Source organism: Schistocerca cancellata, chromosome 5 (genome assembly GCF_023864275.1).
Source record: "Schistocerca cancellata isolate TAMUIC-IGC-003103 chromosome 5, iqSchCanc2.1, whole genome shotgun sequence".
NCBI lineage: Eukaryota > Metazoa > Arthropoda > Insecta > Orthoptera > Acrididae > Schistocerca > Schistocerca cancellata.
The window spans coordinates 625,333,278-625,349,694 of NC_064630.1; the positions used below are offsets into that span (position 1 = coordinate 625,333,278).

The 16,417-nt window shown below is 39.2% G+C and overlaps 1 protein-coding gene across 1 annotated transcript in view; it reads right to left on the reverse strand.

Moving 5' to 3' along the window:
- LOC126187441 (actin-related protein 3) overlaps positions 1-16,417 on the reverse strand; it is a 102,772-nt gene that overhangs the window by 5,242 nt on the left and 81,113 nt on the right. Inside the window, exon 7 of the mRNA XM_049928521.1 lies at positions 12,524-12,607. Within this exon, the coding sequence (XP_049784478.1) occupies positions 12,524-12,607 (84 nt within the window). The remainder of the gene's footprint in view (positions 1-12,523; positions 12,608-16,417) is intronic.

A 16,417-nucleotide genomic window follows, 5' to 3' on the forward strand; every position in this document is an offset into this window, starting at 1 on the left:
TCTAATTTCAATTTGCCGCCGCTCATACCTCACCTGTCTTTCAACATCATCTTTGCCTCTGTACTTCCGCCTCAACTGACATCTCTGCCCAAACTCTTTGGCTTTACAAATGTCTGCTTATGTCTGTGTATATGCGGATGGATATGTGTGTGTGTGTGTGCGTGAGTGTATATCTGTCCTTTTTTCCCCCTAAGGTAAGTCTTTCCGCTCCCGGGATTGGAATGACTCCTTACCCTCTCCCTTAAAACCCAAATCCTTTCGTCTTTCCCTCTCCTTCCCTCTTTCCTGATGAGGCAACCGTTGGTTGCGAAAGCTTGAATTTTGTGTGTATGTTTGTGTGTCTATCGACCTGCCAGCGCTTTTGTTTGGTAAGTCTCATCATCTTTCTTTTTAGATATATTTTTCCCACGTGGGATGTTTCCCTATATTATATTCATATACATAGTGTTGGTACAATAAAAGCAAAGCTTTCACATATAATATTGGTCTCTAAGGTTAATAAGCTGCAAGAGAAGCTAAGCTTTTGCATATGATGTTGATCTTTTTTCTGCTTGTTACACTTAAGATCTATCACACAAATGTGCCAGTAAAATTTTTAATAATGACATAAATGTCTGATCTTCAGGGTTCAAAATTCTTCTAAATGGCTCATCATCAGAGAGTTGAATTTTAAATAACAGTCAAACGCTATGTGGTTTAATAAATTCATGGTACATTCTCGCACATAGTTCAACTTGCGTAAAAGGATATTTACGTTGAAAGTAACGCTTTTCATATCACCATTCGCAATATTTTCCCGCGACCTGTTACAAATAGGTTCGTTTCAGCAGTTGCCAGAGAGTGCAAATAACAGGCAACGCCGCACTTGCGCAGCTATCATGACATAGAAAGCCCATATGTACATACGTGTAAAATATTAAAAGATCAAACAGTATGTCATAAAAGAAACAACACATCAGAGGATACTCCAAGAGCATAGGAATTTTGTGAATCATACTAAAATGTGCACATTCGTATGTCCAGATTCCCAATGAAGTAGACCTCGACCTGATATAAAGCTTTTCAGTGTGGTTTTCTGGATGTAAATTTTAAAATAAAATCTGAAACTAATGACATATTTTAGCCTTCCCTAATGATCTGAATGCATTTTAATTCACTTGATAGCTACCGGCCACAGATATCCAGCTTGTTTTCATAGCACGTGAGAGTAATCACTAAATGTAAACATGGGTCACATGGAGACTACCCACTATAACTCATACTGCTCTGTGCGTCAGCCCCGTATCTACGATATTTGCTTACTGGGTCAATACTAAAAAAAAATCGAATTTTCAAAAATATGTTCATCTTGTAGCACATATCTTTCTGAAAAGTCTGAAACATAAAACATGTGTTCAAGGAAATGTTAAGACGTATTATTTGGTCTTAAGTGTGCCAAAGTGCAGTGCCACGCCTCTTCATAAAGTATTCTCCTACCGCACATCACTGTATTTCGCTCTGTGGGATTGAAACGTGTATATTTTGTAATGGATGTTATCAAACTATATTCAGGACAGTGGAAATTGAAATGTCCTGTGGTGCCTCTCCAGCTCCCATTCGGTTGGTAGAACAAGAACACTTCAGAAAATTTGCACTCTTTATTGCCTATTAGTTAATAACTTGCTGTTTTGTGTGATATAAAATTAAATATAGGCTACATAAAACCAATAAAGACAAGAGATAAGCAAGAAAGTACACATTTCTTCAATCCTTAGCTCCTAGCACTTTTTTCTTTCTAATCTTACTACAGCTTTACATGGCGTGCCATCCTTTCTGCAGAAGAATCTATTACCTCATCAAAGTTCGTCAAACGTTTTGCAACATGAAAAATCGAAATGTTGATATCTAATACTGAAAAAGCTGTTAACACAAATAATACCCAAGACCGGTGTGGTTTCTCGATCTGATTATGTCTATTTTGTCACTGTCTGCTATATAAAACAAAATAGGCCTTTCTAATATTGCAGCAATTTTGAAACACACACCAAATAAAAGAGACTGTTTCTAACAATACAGAATATAATTCATGAAGTACCAATATAAAATGCCTATGAGGCCTACTACAAGCAAAAAGTTTTATGTTAGGAAACAGATTCGCGTTTCATTCATATGCACCAGTTTCCCAAACATGAGATCGAAAAGTAGTATTACGAAATTTTTATATAAGTTTGTAATCGTCTTATTCTTCCATAATTTGTGTGATGTCACTGTTTCTTCTCCTTCCTTGTTCTAACAAACAATCTTGTCATCACCAACGCTGTAGCTATTCCTGCCATTGACAAAATTTGTTCGACGATTAACTTCACTAACACTGACAGAATCACAGGTTTAGTTATCCCGCAATTATTTTCTAGTTAGGAGCTATTACGTGTTTGTACAACACGTTTTCCGCTTTACTTCCAAAATAGAAGTTAAGCGGCTGCTAGCCGGGGACTGTGCAATTGGTCCTTACTAGTAGAGGGGTCTGGTCAAAAATTTTCTGTCAAAATTTCATTTTCTTGGATACACCGAGAATCTTTCTCACCTGTTATTCCTGTCAGTCATTTATTTCCATTCTGGTAGTCTGAATCTATAGATTTCGCTAGTAATTATAACAACACTGATCATTCGCAAACCCGTAATCAGACAGCAATCGGCTTTACTCTGCTCAGCTCATATAGCCCCGCCCCCTTTTGCTGCGGAAAGTTTATTTCTAGATGCGATGAGGATTCTCCTGACAGAGACATCACGCATTCAAAAATCAACTTATGATTAATTCAAAAATCAACTTAAAATGTGTTCACAAATGTTCAAAACCTAACAGGGAAGTGTTTCAAAATCATACGAATAATCGATAGGCGCTTTGTGAAACAAGTTTTTTTTCCCTCAAGCATATCAATTTGGCACCCCCTTTTCCCGGTAGCATCTAGTTGCTTGCTGTGACTGCTTGCACAGCCAACAGCCACATTCCTGTAGCCAGAAGCGGGAGAATCTACAACTCCAACGCGACTCAACTGTGCATGAGCACGAGCCCGCTCATAACTTTAAAATGAATCTAATGTAAACAGTTGTGACTTCACGCTCATTGGAGGCAATTTGTTGTTATGAAGCATTGCATAGTCTTCCTACAGTCTTTGACACATTTTGCTGTTGGCAGACGCTTGCATGAGGACTGTGTGTCGTTGTTGTATATGGTGCATTTCCTTTGCAATTTGAGTTATTTTCGTTTTTTTTCTCTCGTTTATGTTTTATTGTTGAAGCATTATTCTGCAGTAGCAGGATACAGCAATACACTTTGTTAGAGTATCGGTTCCTACCAGTCAAAATTACAAAAATTTAACTGAAAACTAAAACAATGAAAAATTCCCGGATTTTCCTGGATCTCCCGGGTTGTATACACCCTGACTGTGGACCTTAAGGGGCTTATGGAAGTAACATTAGTTCATGGGCAGTTCCTTACAGCCCCCCCCCGCCCCCCCCAAAAAAAAAAAAAAAAAAAGAAGAAGAAGAAGAAGAAGAAGAAGAAGAAAAGTTGAAAGTTTTTCCATACCAAAACCGTGCAGTGGATTATAAGAAAGCTATGCACAGCAAATGGCTGAAATTTTTAATATATATTGCTACAATCCTAATCTTGAACAAACTAGAAAATTTTCTTGGTATCTTTATCTGTTTCCCAGACAGAGAGGTTCAATGTTATCCTACTTGCACACGTAAAATATGCACATAAAATCTGCTGTGAGGCAAAAACATTGATTACAAAGTGACACAGCATGGGAAAATACCAGTGAAGTGCTTCCATTATCATGGGAAGGATTCTCGGAGCCCCACATTGTAATACGGAAACGCGCACAAAATTTTTGTGCATGTAAAATCCAATGTTACACATTAAACTAATGTAAAATCCAGTCTGTGGTGTAAAATTAGTTTTGTATTATTTCACTGTCACATAAGTAAACCATCAAAATTTTACTGACCCATACAGTCATTCGCATATGAGTGACTTGCTCTGCTCTGGGCAGGGAAAATAATGGAGCTGGCAGAAAAATGCTCCTATAGGAGCACATAAAGGCGAATATGTTTCTGTTTATTAAAATACTGATTGAAAAGTGTGGTACCAGCCACCTCATTCTAACTTCCTCACCACCTATAAATATTTTCCCAAAAATTTGGCATGTGAACATATTCATGGTTTTTTATGCTGAGAGAGGAGAGAGTGACAGAGGGAAAGAGACAGAACATTAATAAATACTGGACGATAGTAGATAGTGGCTGTGGTATAGAAAGAGCAAAGGAGAAAGTGACAGTGAGAAAGAAAGAGAGGGGCACAGTGGAACCAGACCACAGTTGGCATTGATGTAACAATGCTAGGAAAAGAGCGAATGAGCTGTTGCCAGGGAGAGGAATAAAGAGAAGGAGAAAGTTGAGGTGGGTGAGAGCCAGTGATAATGAGAGACAGAGTCAACGACAATAAGGAAGACAATGACAGTGAGAAAGAGACAGTAGCAGTGGGAAGGAATGAATACGATAGTAGCAGTAAGAGACGACAGCAAGGTCAAGACAAGTGTCAAGTGAGAGGAGACAGTAGTAATAGGACAGAACAAAGGAGACTGTAGCTGTGAGAGGAGACAATTACAGAGAGAGAGAGAGAGAGAGAGAGAGAGAGAGAGAGAGAGAGAGCTAGATAATGACAACGAGCTGGGCTAAATGAGTGAGTGAGAATGGGGATGTGGGACAGGATGGGTATGAGCGACTTACAGCAATCGACTAGTGGGTGACACTGAGTTACCGTTAAAGGATCATGTGGAACTGAGAGGTGAGCTGCATATCAAAAAAGATCATGAATATGTTTGCAAGACAAAATTTTTGGGAATATTTTTAAAGGTGCTGAGGAAGGCAGAATGAGGCAGTTGTTTAAACAGGAGTATATTCATCCTTTTTGTGCTCTGATAGGAGCATTTTTCTGTTGGTTTCTTTATATTCAGTAAATAAACATTCAGTGAACTGGCTGGGTGTATGATGAAAAGCTAATTATACAACAATCAGTTGCACGTGATTATTAACGTGATGTTAACATCTTCAGCTACTAAAGGATACACAAAAGAAGAAAGCAAAATTGGGCACAGCACCATCACAAATGTCAAATACCACACGTACTAAATTGTTACAACTTTGCTAACAACTGGTAATGTTTACTTGTTGTGATACAGCCAATACGTTCAAATGGCTCTGAGCACTTTGAGACTTAACATCTGAGGTCATCAGTCCCCTAGAACTTAGAACTACTTAAACCTAACTAACCTAAGGACATCACAAACATCCAAGCCCGAGGAAGGATCCATGCGACCGTAGCAGTCGCGCGGTTCCAGACTGAAGCGCCTAGAACCGCTTAGCCACACTGGCTGGCCTGCAGCTAACAGGACGACTTTATTATACAGTGGAAACAATATTTCCTCCAGACAAGACATCATTAATAAAACAGTGCTCACAGAAGAAAAAAGTCAGCAAATAGCAGTTTGTCTCAATGACATGTCCTACTGTTATAGATTAGTGTTAGAGGGATAGTTGTTATGAATTCACTTAAAATGTTTAAGCTTAGACTTGTTCTAACGTGTTTAATAAAAAGGGAGAGGTAAAAAGGCTGAGGGTGTGTTGGTGGAAGTGCCGGAATGGGAACGCTACTCAACATACCCACCACCACAGTCTCTGGCTGTTGAGGCCTGACCGCGAGCAGCAGCACACGATGGTAGAGGCCACTGGGTGGTGAGGGTGTAAGGAGGAGGCAAGGCTGGGGTTGGGGAGGGATAGCAGATGGCTACATCAGTACCTCTGCCCATATCAAACCTACCAACCACCAGCAATACCTCCACTTCAACAGTTGCCGCACGTGGCCATCGGATCTGTAGTGACGAGAGGTCACTCTCAAAATATACCAAGGGTCTCACTGAGGTCTTCCTCCCAACCTTGTACAAAAACAGATCTCCTGTGCCTAATCACTTCAGTCACCCACCACCTCCCAAAGTCCCACTGTCCGGCCATAGAGGAGCATTCCCCTTGTGACTCAGTACCACCCAGGATGGCAGCAACTGAATCGTATTCTCCACCAGGATTTCACAGGGTTTCGACAACCTCTCTTCATTCGCTGAAATGAGAAATGTCCTACCCACTATCCTCCACCTACCCCTTTCCCACTGGAGTGTTCTGCCAGCCCACCAAATCTACACAATATCCTCGTCCATCCCTACAAACCCCTGCTCCCAACCTTTTGCCTCATGGCTCATTTCCCTGTAATACGACCTAGACGCTTGACCTGTCCCATACATCCTCCCACCACCACTATTCCGGTCCGGTCACAAGCATCTATCCCATCAAAGGCAGGGCTACCTGTGAAACCAGTCATGTGTTCTACAAGTTATGCTACAACTAATGTGCTGCATTCTACATGGGCATGACAACCAATAAGCTGTCTGTCCGCATGAATGACCACCGACAAACTGCGGCCAAGGAACAACTAGACCACCCCACTGCTGAGCATGCCGCCTAACATGACATTCTTCATTTCAAAGACTGCTTCACAACCTGTGCCATCTGGATCCCTCCTACCAACACCAGCTTTTCTGAATTACATAGGTGGAAACTGTCCCTGCAATATATTCTACATTACAGTAACCCTTATGGCCTCAACCTTTGTTAGTCATTGTCCTTACCCATCAAGCTCCTGCCCCGTTCCCATTCCAGCACTGCACAGCCCTCTATTCCACCAACGCACCCTCAGTCTTTTCACTTCTCTCCTTTACCCCCCCCCCTCCCCTCAGGGGCTTGCTGTGTGTGTGTGTGTGTGTGTGTGTGTGTGTGTGTGTGTGTGTGTGTGTGTGCGTGTGCGTGCGTGCGCGCAGTATTTCTTCTTGAATAACATGTAGCTTATGTCATTGAATCACAGAGATTTGGCTTTTTTTACATGTTTTCGCGCTAATTCATGGCTCTTGGTAGTTTACTGATGCTTGGAATACAAAAAATATAACAACTATTTCGTTAATTAAGTAGAAAAATAATTAAAAACGAACATTATCCATCCTTACGATGCAAGTGACTGACTGCACTCTCTCTGCTTGGAGCACCAGCTGTCAAACAGTAACAACTTTTGCAGCAGAGAGTGTTGCAACTGTATGGTTTGCATGCTTCTTCAATGACACAGACAGCTGTACTATAGGTGCAATTACACCAGAGGGTACATTACAACCACACCAGGAATGTATCTGTGAAAAGGCCACCAGAACAATATATGGGTTATGAAGGAGAACAACAGCCGTATCAATAGGAGCAGGGCAACAACTTGAATGACTGAATGACATTAGCCAACATGGCCTTGCTATATAGGTGGGGGTGTGGATGGTTGAAAGGAAAGGGACACTACAGTCATTTATATTTCCTAATGACATACAGGTCTAATATCTGGATTAATGAGGATGGCATCCTCGTGGGTAAAATATTTCCACATTTGGATCCATGGGCAGGGACTACCAAGGACGATGTTGTCATTAGGAGAAAGAAAAGTGGCACTCTACAGGGCAGAGCATGAAACAGTTGATCCTTTCATTGGATAGGTATGTTACAGGATTGATTAAGGGAGACTGATGGATTGGAGTTATATTAACTGTGCATTAAGGAAGCTCATGGGAGGAAGAATATGACTTCTAACCAGGGAGCAGATAAATCTAATAATTGGCAAAAAACAAATAGGAATGTACCTAAGCTACTGTGGACAGCTTATTGACTGCATTATCATAGTCAACATCCACTTCAATAGAACAATGTGGAATGGGGTAAAGGAATGAAAGGGGACATTAACTGGTGGAATTCAGTGCAGAGCACAGTTTAATCATTGCTACACTAGATTTAAGAATAATAAAAGAAGGTTGTACACTTGGCAGAGACTTGGAGCCACTGAAAGGTTTCAGATAGATTACATTGTGGTAAGGCGGAGATGCCAAAGTCCAATTTTAAACTGCAGTACATTTCAAGGGCCAGATGTTGTCTCTGACACTCATTTACTGTTTATGAATTGCAAATTAAAACTGAAGAAATTTCAAAGAGGTGGGAAATTCAAGAGATGCAACCTGGATTAATTGAAAGAACCAAAGGAAATTTAAAGTTTAAAAATGAGTAGCTTCGAGATACAAAACAGTGAAGGCAGAAGGCAGCAGAGGATCACAAACACAAAAAGTCAAGGCCCAACAGAAGTCCTCAAATAGCACACAAGATACTTAATTTAATCGATAAAAGGAGAAAATATGTAAATGCAGAAAACTAGGCAGACTAAAGGGAATACAGACCTAACAAAATGAGACTGATGGAAGGCATTAAACAGTGAAATGAAATGGGAATCACTGGAGGACAAATTTGAGGCTGTAGAAGCACACAGGACTATAGGAAATATGAAAAGGGAAGCACCTTTACTATTAGTAAGAGCTACAATGGCAAGCCAGTACCAAGCAAAGGAAGGATAGCTAAAATGTGTAAGGAATATGTATAGGGTTTCCACAAGAGAAACACACTCCAAGGTAGTATAACAGGAAGTAGATAAAGAAGAAATGGAAACTGTGATACTACAAAAAGAATCTTACAGACCTAAGTTGTAAAAAAGCGCCTGAAGCAGATGATATACCCTCCAAATTACTGAGAACCTTGGAAGAGCCAGCCATGATAAAACTATACTAACTGCTGTTAGTAACAGGAGAAACTCTCTCCGGCCTTATGATGAATGTAATAATTCCTATTCCAAAGAAAGCAGCACTGACAGGTGTCAGTATTACTGAACCAACGGTTTAATAATTTATATGTCCACAATATAGAAAAATATCATTTACAGATGAATGGAAAGAAATGGTAAAATCCAACCCTGGGGATGATCAGTTTGCCTTCCAGAAAAATGTGAGGCAGTACTGGTCCTAAAGTTCATCTGACTGTACAAAAGCAAACCTACATTTACAGCATTTGTAGACCAAGAGAAAGTTCGCTACAATGCTGACTGGGACACTCTTTGAACTTCTGGAGATAGCAAGCATAAAAAACAGGAAGCGGAAAGTTGCCTTATACATGAATCTTACACAGAAAACAGAATAAGAGTTGACGTACACGTAAGGGAAACAATAGTTGAGAAGAGTGAGTGACAGGGTTCCAACCTACCCCAATATTTAATCTGTACATTGCAGAAATAGTCAAGAAAACCAAAGAGAAATATGATAAGGGAATTTAAGTTTTGGAAGAATAAATAAAACAAAAATTTTGTTTGCTGATGACATTGTATTGCTATCATAGACAGCACAGATATTGGAAGATAAGTTGAACGGAATGGACAATGTCTTGAAAAGAGGTCATAAAATGAACATAAAAAAAGTAGTGGAGCATAGTTGCACTGAAGTATGTGATGACAGAATTGGGTTAGAAAATGAGAGGAGTTTTGTTATTTTGGCAGAAAAATAACTGACAATGCCCAAGATAGAAAGTGCATTTGGGGGGGGGGGGGGGGGGGGGGAGAAGCATTGCTGGAAAACAAAAATTTTGTAACATCAAATACAATTTCAAATGTAGGGAAGGCTTTTCTGTTGTCTTGCACAGAAAGTGAAGCATGGATGATAAACAGTTAAGAAAAGAAGGCAAAAGAAACTCTAGAAATGTGGTTCTACAGAAGAATTTTTAAGATTAGATAATTTTATTAATGTGTTTATTTACTGAATAGAACTAATAAGAAGCCACTGAATCACATCGAGGCGAAAAGAAATTTATGGCACAACTTGACTACATTATGGACACACCTTGAGGTATCAAGAATCTTAAATTTGGTAATGGAAGGAACCATGGTGAGCAAAAATTGTAGAGGGACACTAAGGCTTGTTTTCAGTAAGTAGATTAAAGTAGATGTGGATGAAGATGCTTGCATAGCATAGATACCATGGAAATCTGCATCAATTGAGTCTTTGAACCAAGTACAACAACAATAATATAAAAACGATAATTACAGAGGATGAATATGACATGGTTAGAAGAATAAATACTAAAAATTCACACGTAAAATTTATGTTTTGGTCACTTAGCACCTCTCTCACCTCCAGTAAGGTCTTGTAGGAAGTGTGTTTGAAAAGTAAGGACCATTTGTGTATATTTAAATACTGGAAGCTCACAATAATACATGCCATAGAATGATAGTTTATAAAGCCACTGAGTCAATGTTTTGATTCATTACTCTTCTGACTGTGTGTGAAATCATTTAACAATAGCTTTCAAAATAGTTGCTCCTGCAAGTTATGAGTTATGGAAAGGTTAGGCAATTATGCTTGAACTTTAAATCTTGCAGTAGATATGTTTGTAGTGAAAAGCAGAGTGGCAGTGACATTATGCAACAAATGGAAAGAAACCGTACTCTGGTTAACAATTCACAGTTGGTTCTCCAGCTGATGAATTTCCTCATGCTCCACACACCATTGTTTACATCATGGACATGGTCAGATATTCCAAATTACATGTAAGGTGAGTACCAAAAATGCTTATCAATCAACACAGAACATCAAGTAGTTAAAACAATGGCTTGGTGGACAATAGTTTGAAGCTCAAGAGGCACTCACAAAACTACCATTGTTAACTTGTTCAGTTCACTGGTGGAGATTTGCCTAGCAGACAGGTTGGAGTAACTAATGCAACATTGTGAAAAAAGTTTGATAAAATAAATATTTATGTGAAAGGTCTATTACAGAGATATGAGCCATACTGCAAGGGGTTGGAAGCAGGGGTGGAGTAGGGATGGTCAAGGATTGTTATAGGTTGGGTGGGTGGCAGAATATCATTGTGAGACAGATAAGTGTCCCATACATCCTCCCACTACCACATACTCCAGTCCTGTCACTGGCACCTCCTACCCAATCAAAGGCAGGATCATCTATGAAAGCAGCCATGGGATCTAGAACCTGAATGTGAAGAGACAGCTGCACTACCCATTTGATGAATGTGCTCCCCAACACCATGTGCTTCATCATCTGAATGACTTGATTCAGAACCTGTGCCATCTTGATTTTTTCTACCAACACCAGCTTTTCTGAATTGCGCAAGTCGGAACTCTCCCTACAACACATCCTTTGTTCCTGTAACCCCACCCCCCAAGCCTAAACCTTTGCTAGTCCCTGTCCTCCAACCACCTATCTGCTTTCCTGATCCCATTCTACATGATTTTTATTCATAACACTCCTACTAGTCTTTTCCTCTTCTCTAACCCTCACCCCACCTGCTCCTCACATCAGACACAGTTGTAACTGGCAATTAGTGCCTGGAGATAGTGGCCATGTTTGTGTGAGTTGTTGTTGTTGTTGTGTGAATGTGTGAGTGATCCACTTTTGAAGAAGGACTTGGTTCAGAGATACATAAAACTTTGGGGTAAACTTTGGCTTACAAAGCAAAGGCACCAGTTGTATGTTGCCTGCTTATGTGGTTGCCAGGAGGGGTCTACCTAGTGCAACTAGGTAGCTCACCTGCTCCTTTGTTCATTACATACCCAATGTGTGATAAATTGATATATCAACAACACAGCAACAAAAGGCATTTAGCTTCCTCACTTCAACAGTAGTAATTTCAGTTACAATTGGCCTGGCCGACTTCAACGAGAGTATGGCACTGCACCTCCTACAGCTCAAAGTATTTGGTGATACAACCAAGAGTTTGAAGATAAATAGTTGGTTGTTAAGTACAAACCTGTGCTTGGCTCTCCTCTTCCAAGAATTTTGGGTGAATTATGACATGCAAAGTAATAGCAGTGAACGCATTAACTATAGACATGCTAGCAAAAATATGGGATGAGTCTGATTACAGCCTGAAAGTTTGGTAAATGTCCGGTGTAAAGCTCACTGAAAATTTAAGAAAAGAAAATGAAAAGTGTGACTCAAAACATAATTGCAGAATGTACTCCAAAGTTGTGTGTGCAAGCAGGTAGAAGTTTTACTCTTGCAAAGCTGACCTTTTTCTGTAAATAAAAATTTTGTAACTCTAAACGTAAATTAAAATTTATGCAAAGTTTTTATCGTCATTCATGTAAAAGGTACAGTCTTGTGAAAGTGAATGAATTTTTTTAACACCTCCCGCATTGATCAGATCAAAAATAAATAAATAAATAATAAACTTGATTAAGGTGTGTACTTGAACATGTTGACGATTGATTCTATTGTTGAAATATCTCATGGCCTTACAAATACAAACTACAAATAAAAATCTCATTCACTTTAAATTTCTTGCATACTGGTGTTCATTAAACTTTGAATGAAGCTAAAAGTTGTTAAGACATAACTCTTGGTAGAAAAAATTTTGTAACAGCATAATTACTAAATAATTTGCTGCAACACATCACCCCATCTACTGTTGTTACACTAAAAACAATTGTTTTACTTTCCATAACAGAATTTGCAGCAAGTACATTTTCTTTGTGCAAGAACAGAACTGGGCCAAATCACATTGAAAATATACATACTGTGGATGCAAGCATGCTTCCGCCAAACCAAACTGCATATCTCTGCATGTGATGTGACACCACTTGCACGTCTATAGGTTTTGGCTGAAAAAAACAAAGGGAAAGAGATACATAGAATATGGTCAAAAAAATTGCATAAATTTTTAGAGCAATATCAAACAATATTTGTGGTTCACCTTAGTATAATAGCCTTGAACTATTAGGAATGGGGTGTTTGAGGCTCTTTTTTATAAAGCATCACATCTAAAAGAATATAAGATATTACGCAAGATGAAATTGTACAAATTTTAAGCTGAACAATGCAGATAATCAATGTGAACTGCTCTGTCTCTCTCTCTCTCTCTCTCTCTCTCTCTCTCTCTCTCTCTCTCTCTCTCTCTCTCTCTCTGCTCCATCCTACTTGATAATACGACAAAAGAACCTGTCCTTGAGGAAACATGGAAGAAAACAGTTTTGCGTAAAGTAGAAAACAAGTGAGGGATAAATGCTGTTTTTGAAGAGAAAGAAAGAATAAATTGATTAACCATATGTCAGAACACTTATCAAATAATTTAACAAGAAATGAAGATGAAGCAGATGAAGATTAAAAAGGAGATGGCATTCTGCAAGAAAAACTTAAGGAAGCTCTTAAAAACCTATGATGGAGCAAAAGCAATGGGCACTGATGACATTCCTGCAGCACTAATCACGAGATATTGGTGGCAGCACGAAAATAATTCTGCTGAAATTTATCAGATCCTTCTATAACACAGGAGATATAACCTGACTTCCAAAAATGCGTCATGCTTCCCATACTGAAAAAGGTGATAGCTACAAAACTTAGCAGTACCAAAACTTTCACCTAATATCACATGCATAAAAAATTCTGAGGAGAGTGGAAGACAAGGTGGAGGGTACGCTAATTAAAGATGAGTTTGGATTCAGGAAGGGATTAGGAACAATAGTGGCCATTCTGGCACTGAGACTTCTTATCAAAAAGCAATTACGGAAAAATAAACCAACTTATATTGCTCTTTTAGATCTGCAAAATACTTGTGATAACGTTACCAGGTGACAGATGCTAGTGCTGAAGAAACTGCTCTAAAATACGAAAACATGCTGGTGATACTCAGATTCTATTAGAACAAAGTGGCTGTGATTAGGAACAAGGAACAGAAATTAGAAAAGGCGTGATGCACAGATGGTATCTCTCCTCTTATATTCACAGGTCTACATCCAGGAAACTAAACACCCAGTTCATGAAACAGATGGTTTGGAGCCCAAAATTAATGGATGTGCTGCATTATGCAGACGACATTGCTGCCATCATGGAAACCAAAGACTGTAGAAGTTCGTCAGCATAATAAAAAAGAATTTTGGTAATCAGTATGTTATGACAATAAATGAGAGAGAGGCTAAAGCGATGGTATACTGTAATGAAAAAGAATATGAACCTATAATAATGAGGACTGGATGAAAGGAGTTAGAAGCGATAGAGGAATTTATGTATTTGGGATGCAGTATTACAAGGGATGGTAGAAGCTAGCAAGAAATTGTGAACACAAAACAGCAGGCCAAAATTGCATTTAATTTGAGGAAGAACCTACATCACCAGGACCAACATCAGTCTGGAAATAAGCTAACAGATCATGAAAGAATTTGTTTAGTGTGTGGTCCTATATGGGTGTGAAACTTGGACGATAAGAAGACAAGAGAGACGATGGCTAGAAGCCTTAGAACAGACAACGGCAACCTTTGGTGACCTAATAGGTGGATTAACGTACTCACTGAACACTAGAATGGCAGATTTTCTGACCACCTTAAAATGGCGAAAAGGGGACATTTTGACCCCACGTGTAATATTTTCATATCTGAGTTTTAGTGTTTGCTAATCCATGCATTTTGTCAAGTAACAATAATTATATATATTATATATATATACCTTGATGTGACTTACCAAATGAAAGTGCTGGCAGGTCGACAGACACACAAACAAACACAAACATACATACAAAATTCAAGCTTTCGCAACCAACTGTTGCCTCATCAGGAAAGAGGGAAGGAGAGGGAAAGACGAAAGGATGTGGGTTTTAAGGGAGAGGGTAAGGAGTCATTCCAGTCCCGGGAGCGGAAAGACTTACCTTAGGGGGAAAAAGGATGGGTATACACTCGCACACACACACATATCCATCCACACATATACAGACACAAGCAGACATATACAACCACACACACACACACACACACACACACACACACACACACACACACACACACACACACACAGAGACACAAAGAAGTTGACTGTCATTACATTTATTCATTGATTTACAAATAGCTCCATGAGATGGGACACAGAACGACATACGCTCAAAGTGGCTGCTTCTCTTCATGCGTGTCCTCTTTGCCGAGGTATGGGAAAGCATTACATATATACTTTGTCATTAAATCGACAGCCAACCAGAATTGAGTAAGAAAAATGGAAAAGGATGTAAGTGCCAAACACTAAAAAAATTTTAAAAAATTAAAAAAATTAAAAAAAATTAAAAAAAGACGTGGTGAAAAGGGTTATATAAGCCAAGCGTAATGAAACGAGAAAAAGTTGCAAGTGCCAGGAAAATTCCTACAAGTTACAAGAGCAGTTCAAAGATAGCAGCACTGTGCAAGTGCCAGCAGGGCTGAGACGGGAAGGGATGCAAGTGCCACCGCCATGTTATATGTGCCTCAGCTACACAGTTGCTTTAGTTGGTGACAGTACATTGACATGGCACTGATTTCGGTCGTTTCACGTGTGCGTTTTAGAGCATTCTCCGGTTGTGTGTTTAGTGTGCCAACCAGAAAATGGAAAAGACTGTTAGGAAGAAGGTGACTGTTCGTAAGACACATGAAGCAAGAGAAAGGGGCCTGCCGTAAATTAACAGTCGTGGAAAGATATACCTGCAAAACAACCACCAGCAGAACAGGCAAGCTGCTCCTGTATGTACAAGTGTAAAAACATAAGCATTGGAGTTTTATAAAGTTGATGAAGAGAGCCAAGGAACATATTTGTTGTATCATATTCAAATGTTACCTATTGGTCGCAGATGTCAAGTGCAGCAGAAAGTAGGTGGACTTGTACTTTTGCTTATAACATCCCCGATGGTACTGGGAGAAATGTACAAGTGTGCAAAAAAACCTTCAAAGAAATTTTTTCTATATATGAAAGGAAATTAATTGTTTTACAAACAAAAAAGAAATCAGGTTGCTTGGTTTTTGAGGACAAAAGATGAAAAACACCTGCATCAAATGCACCCAAGTTTAAATTTACAGAAGATACCATATAAACTCATTCCTCAGATAAGAAAGCCACTACAGCCAAAAAAATCAAGTAATGAGTTTTTATCACCTGATCTAAATAAACACCAAATGTTTACTTATACAACCTTATGCATTGACCTACAAAAAGTTATGTTTGTTCCAATGCTTACACATAGCACTATGTTTTATTGTAGACAGCTATCTTCCTACAATCTAGGAATCCATGCTGGAGACAATGGCTCTGCTTATACATGTATGTGGCATGAAGGTATTGGAGGCCGTGGCGCTAATGAAATAGCTTCTTGTTTGTCCAAAGTTGCTTCTACTGGAGGCCATTTTCCTCGTAAAACGCTTGTGTTATGGTGCGATAATTGCGGAGCGCAAAACAAAAACCAGATAATATTAATGTCTATTATTTATTTAGTCCACGAAGGAATTTATCGTTCAACTGATGTGAAATATCTCGTAAGTGGACACAGCTACATGAGCTGTGACCGTGATTTTGGGGTGATTGAGAAAAAACACAAAGCTACCAAAGCGATAACACCTAAAGGTCTTGAAGTGTTAGTTGCAAGTGCAAAACTGACAACACCTTTTACTGTAGTATATATGAATACT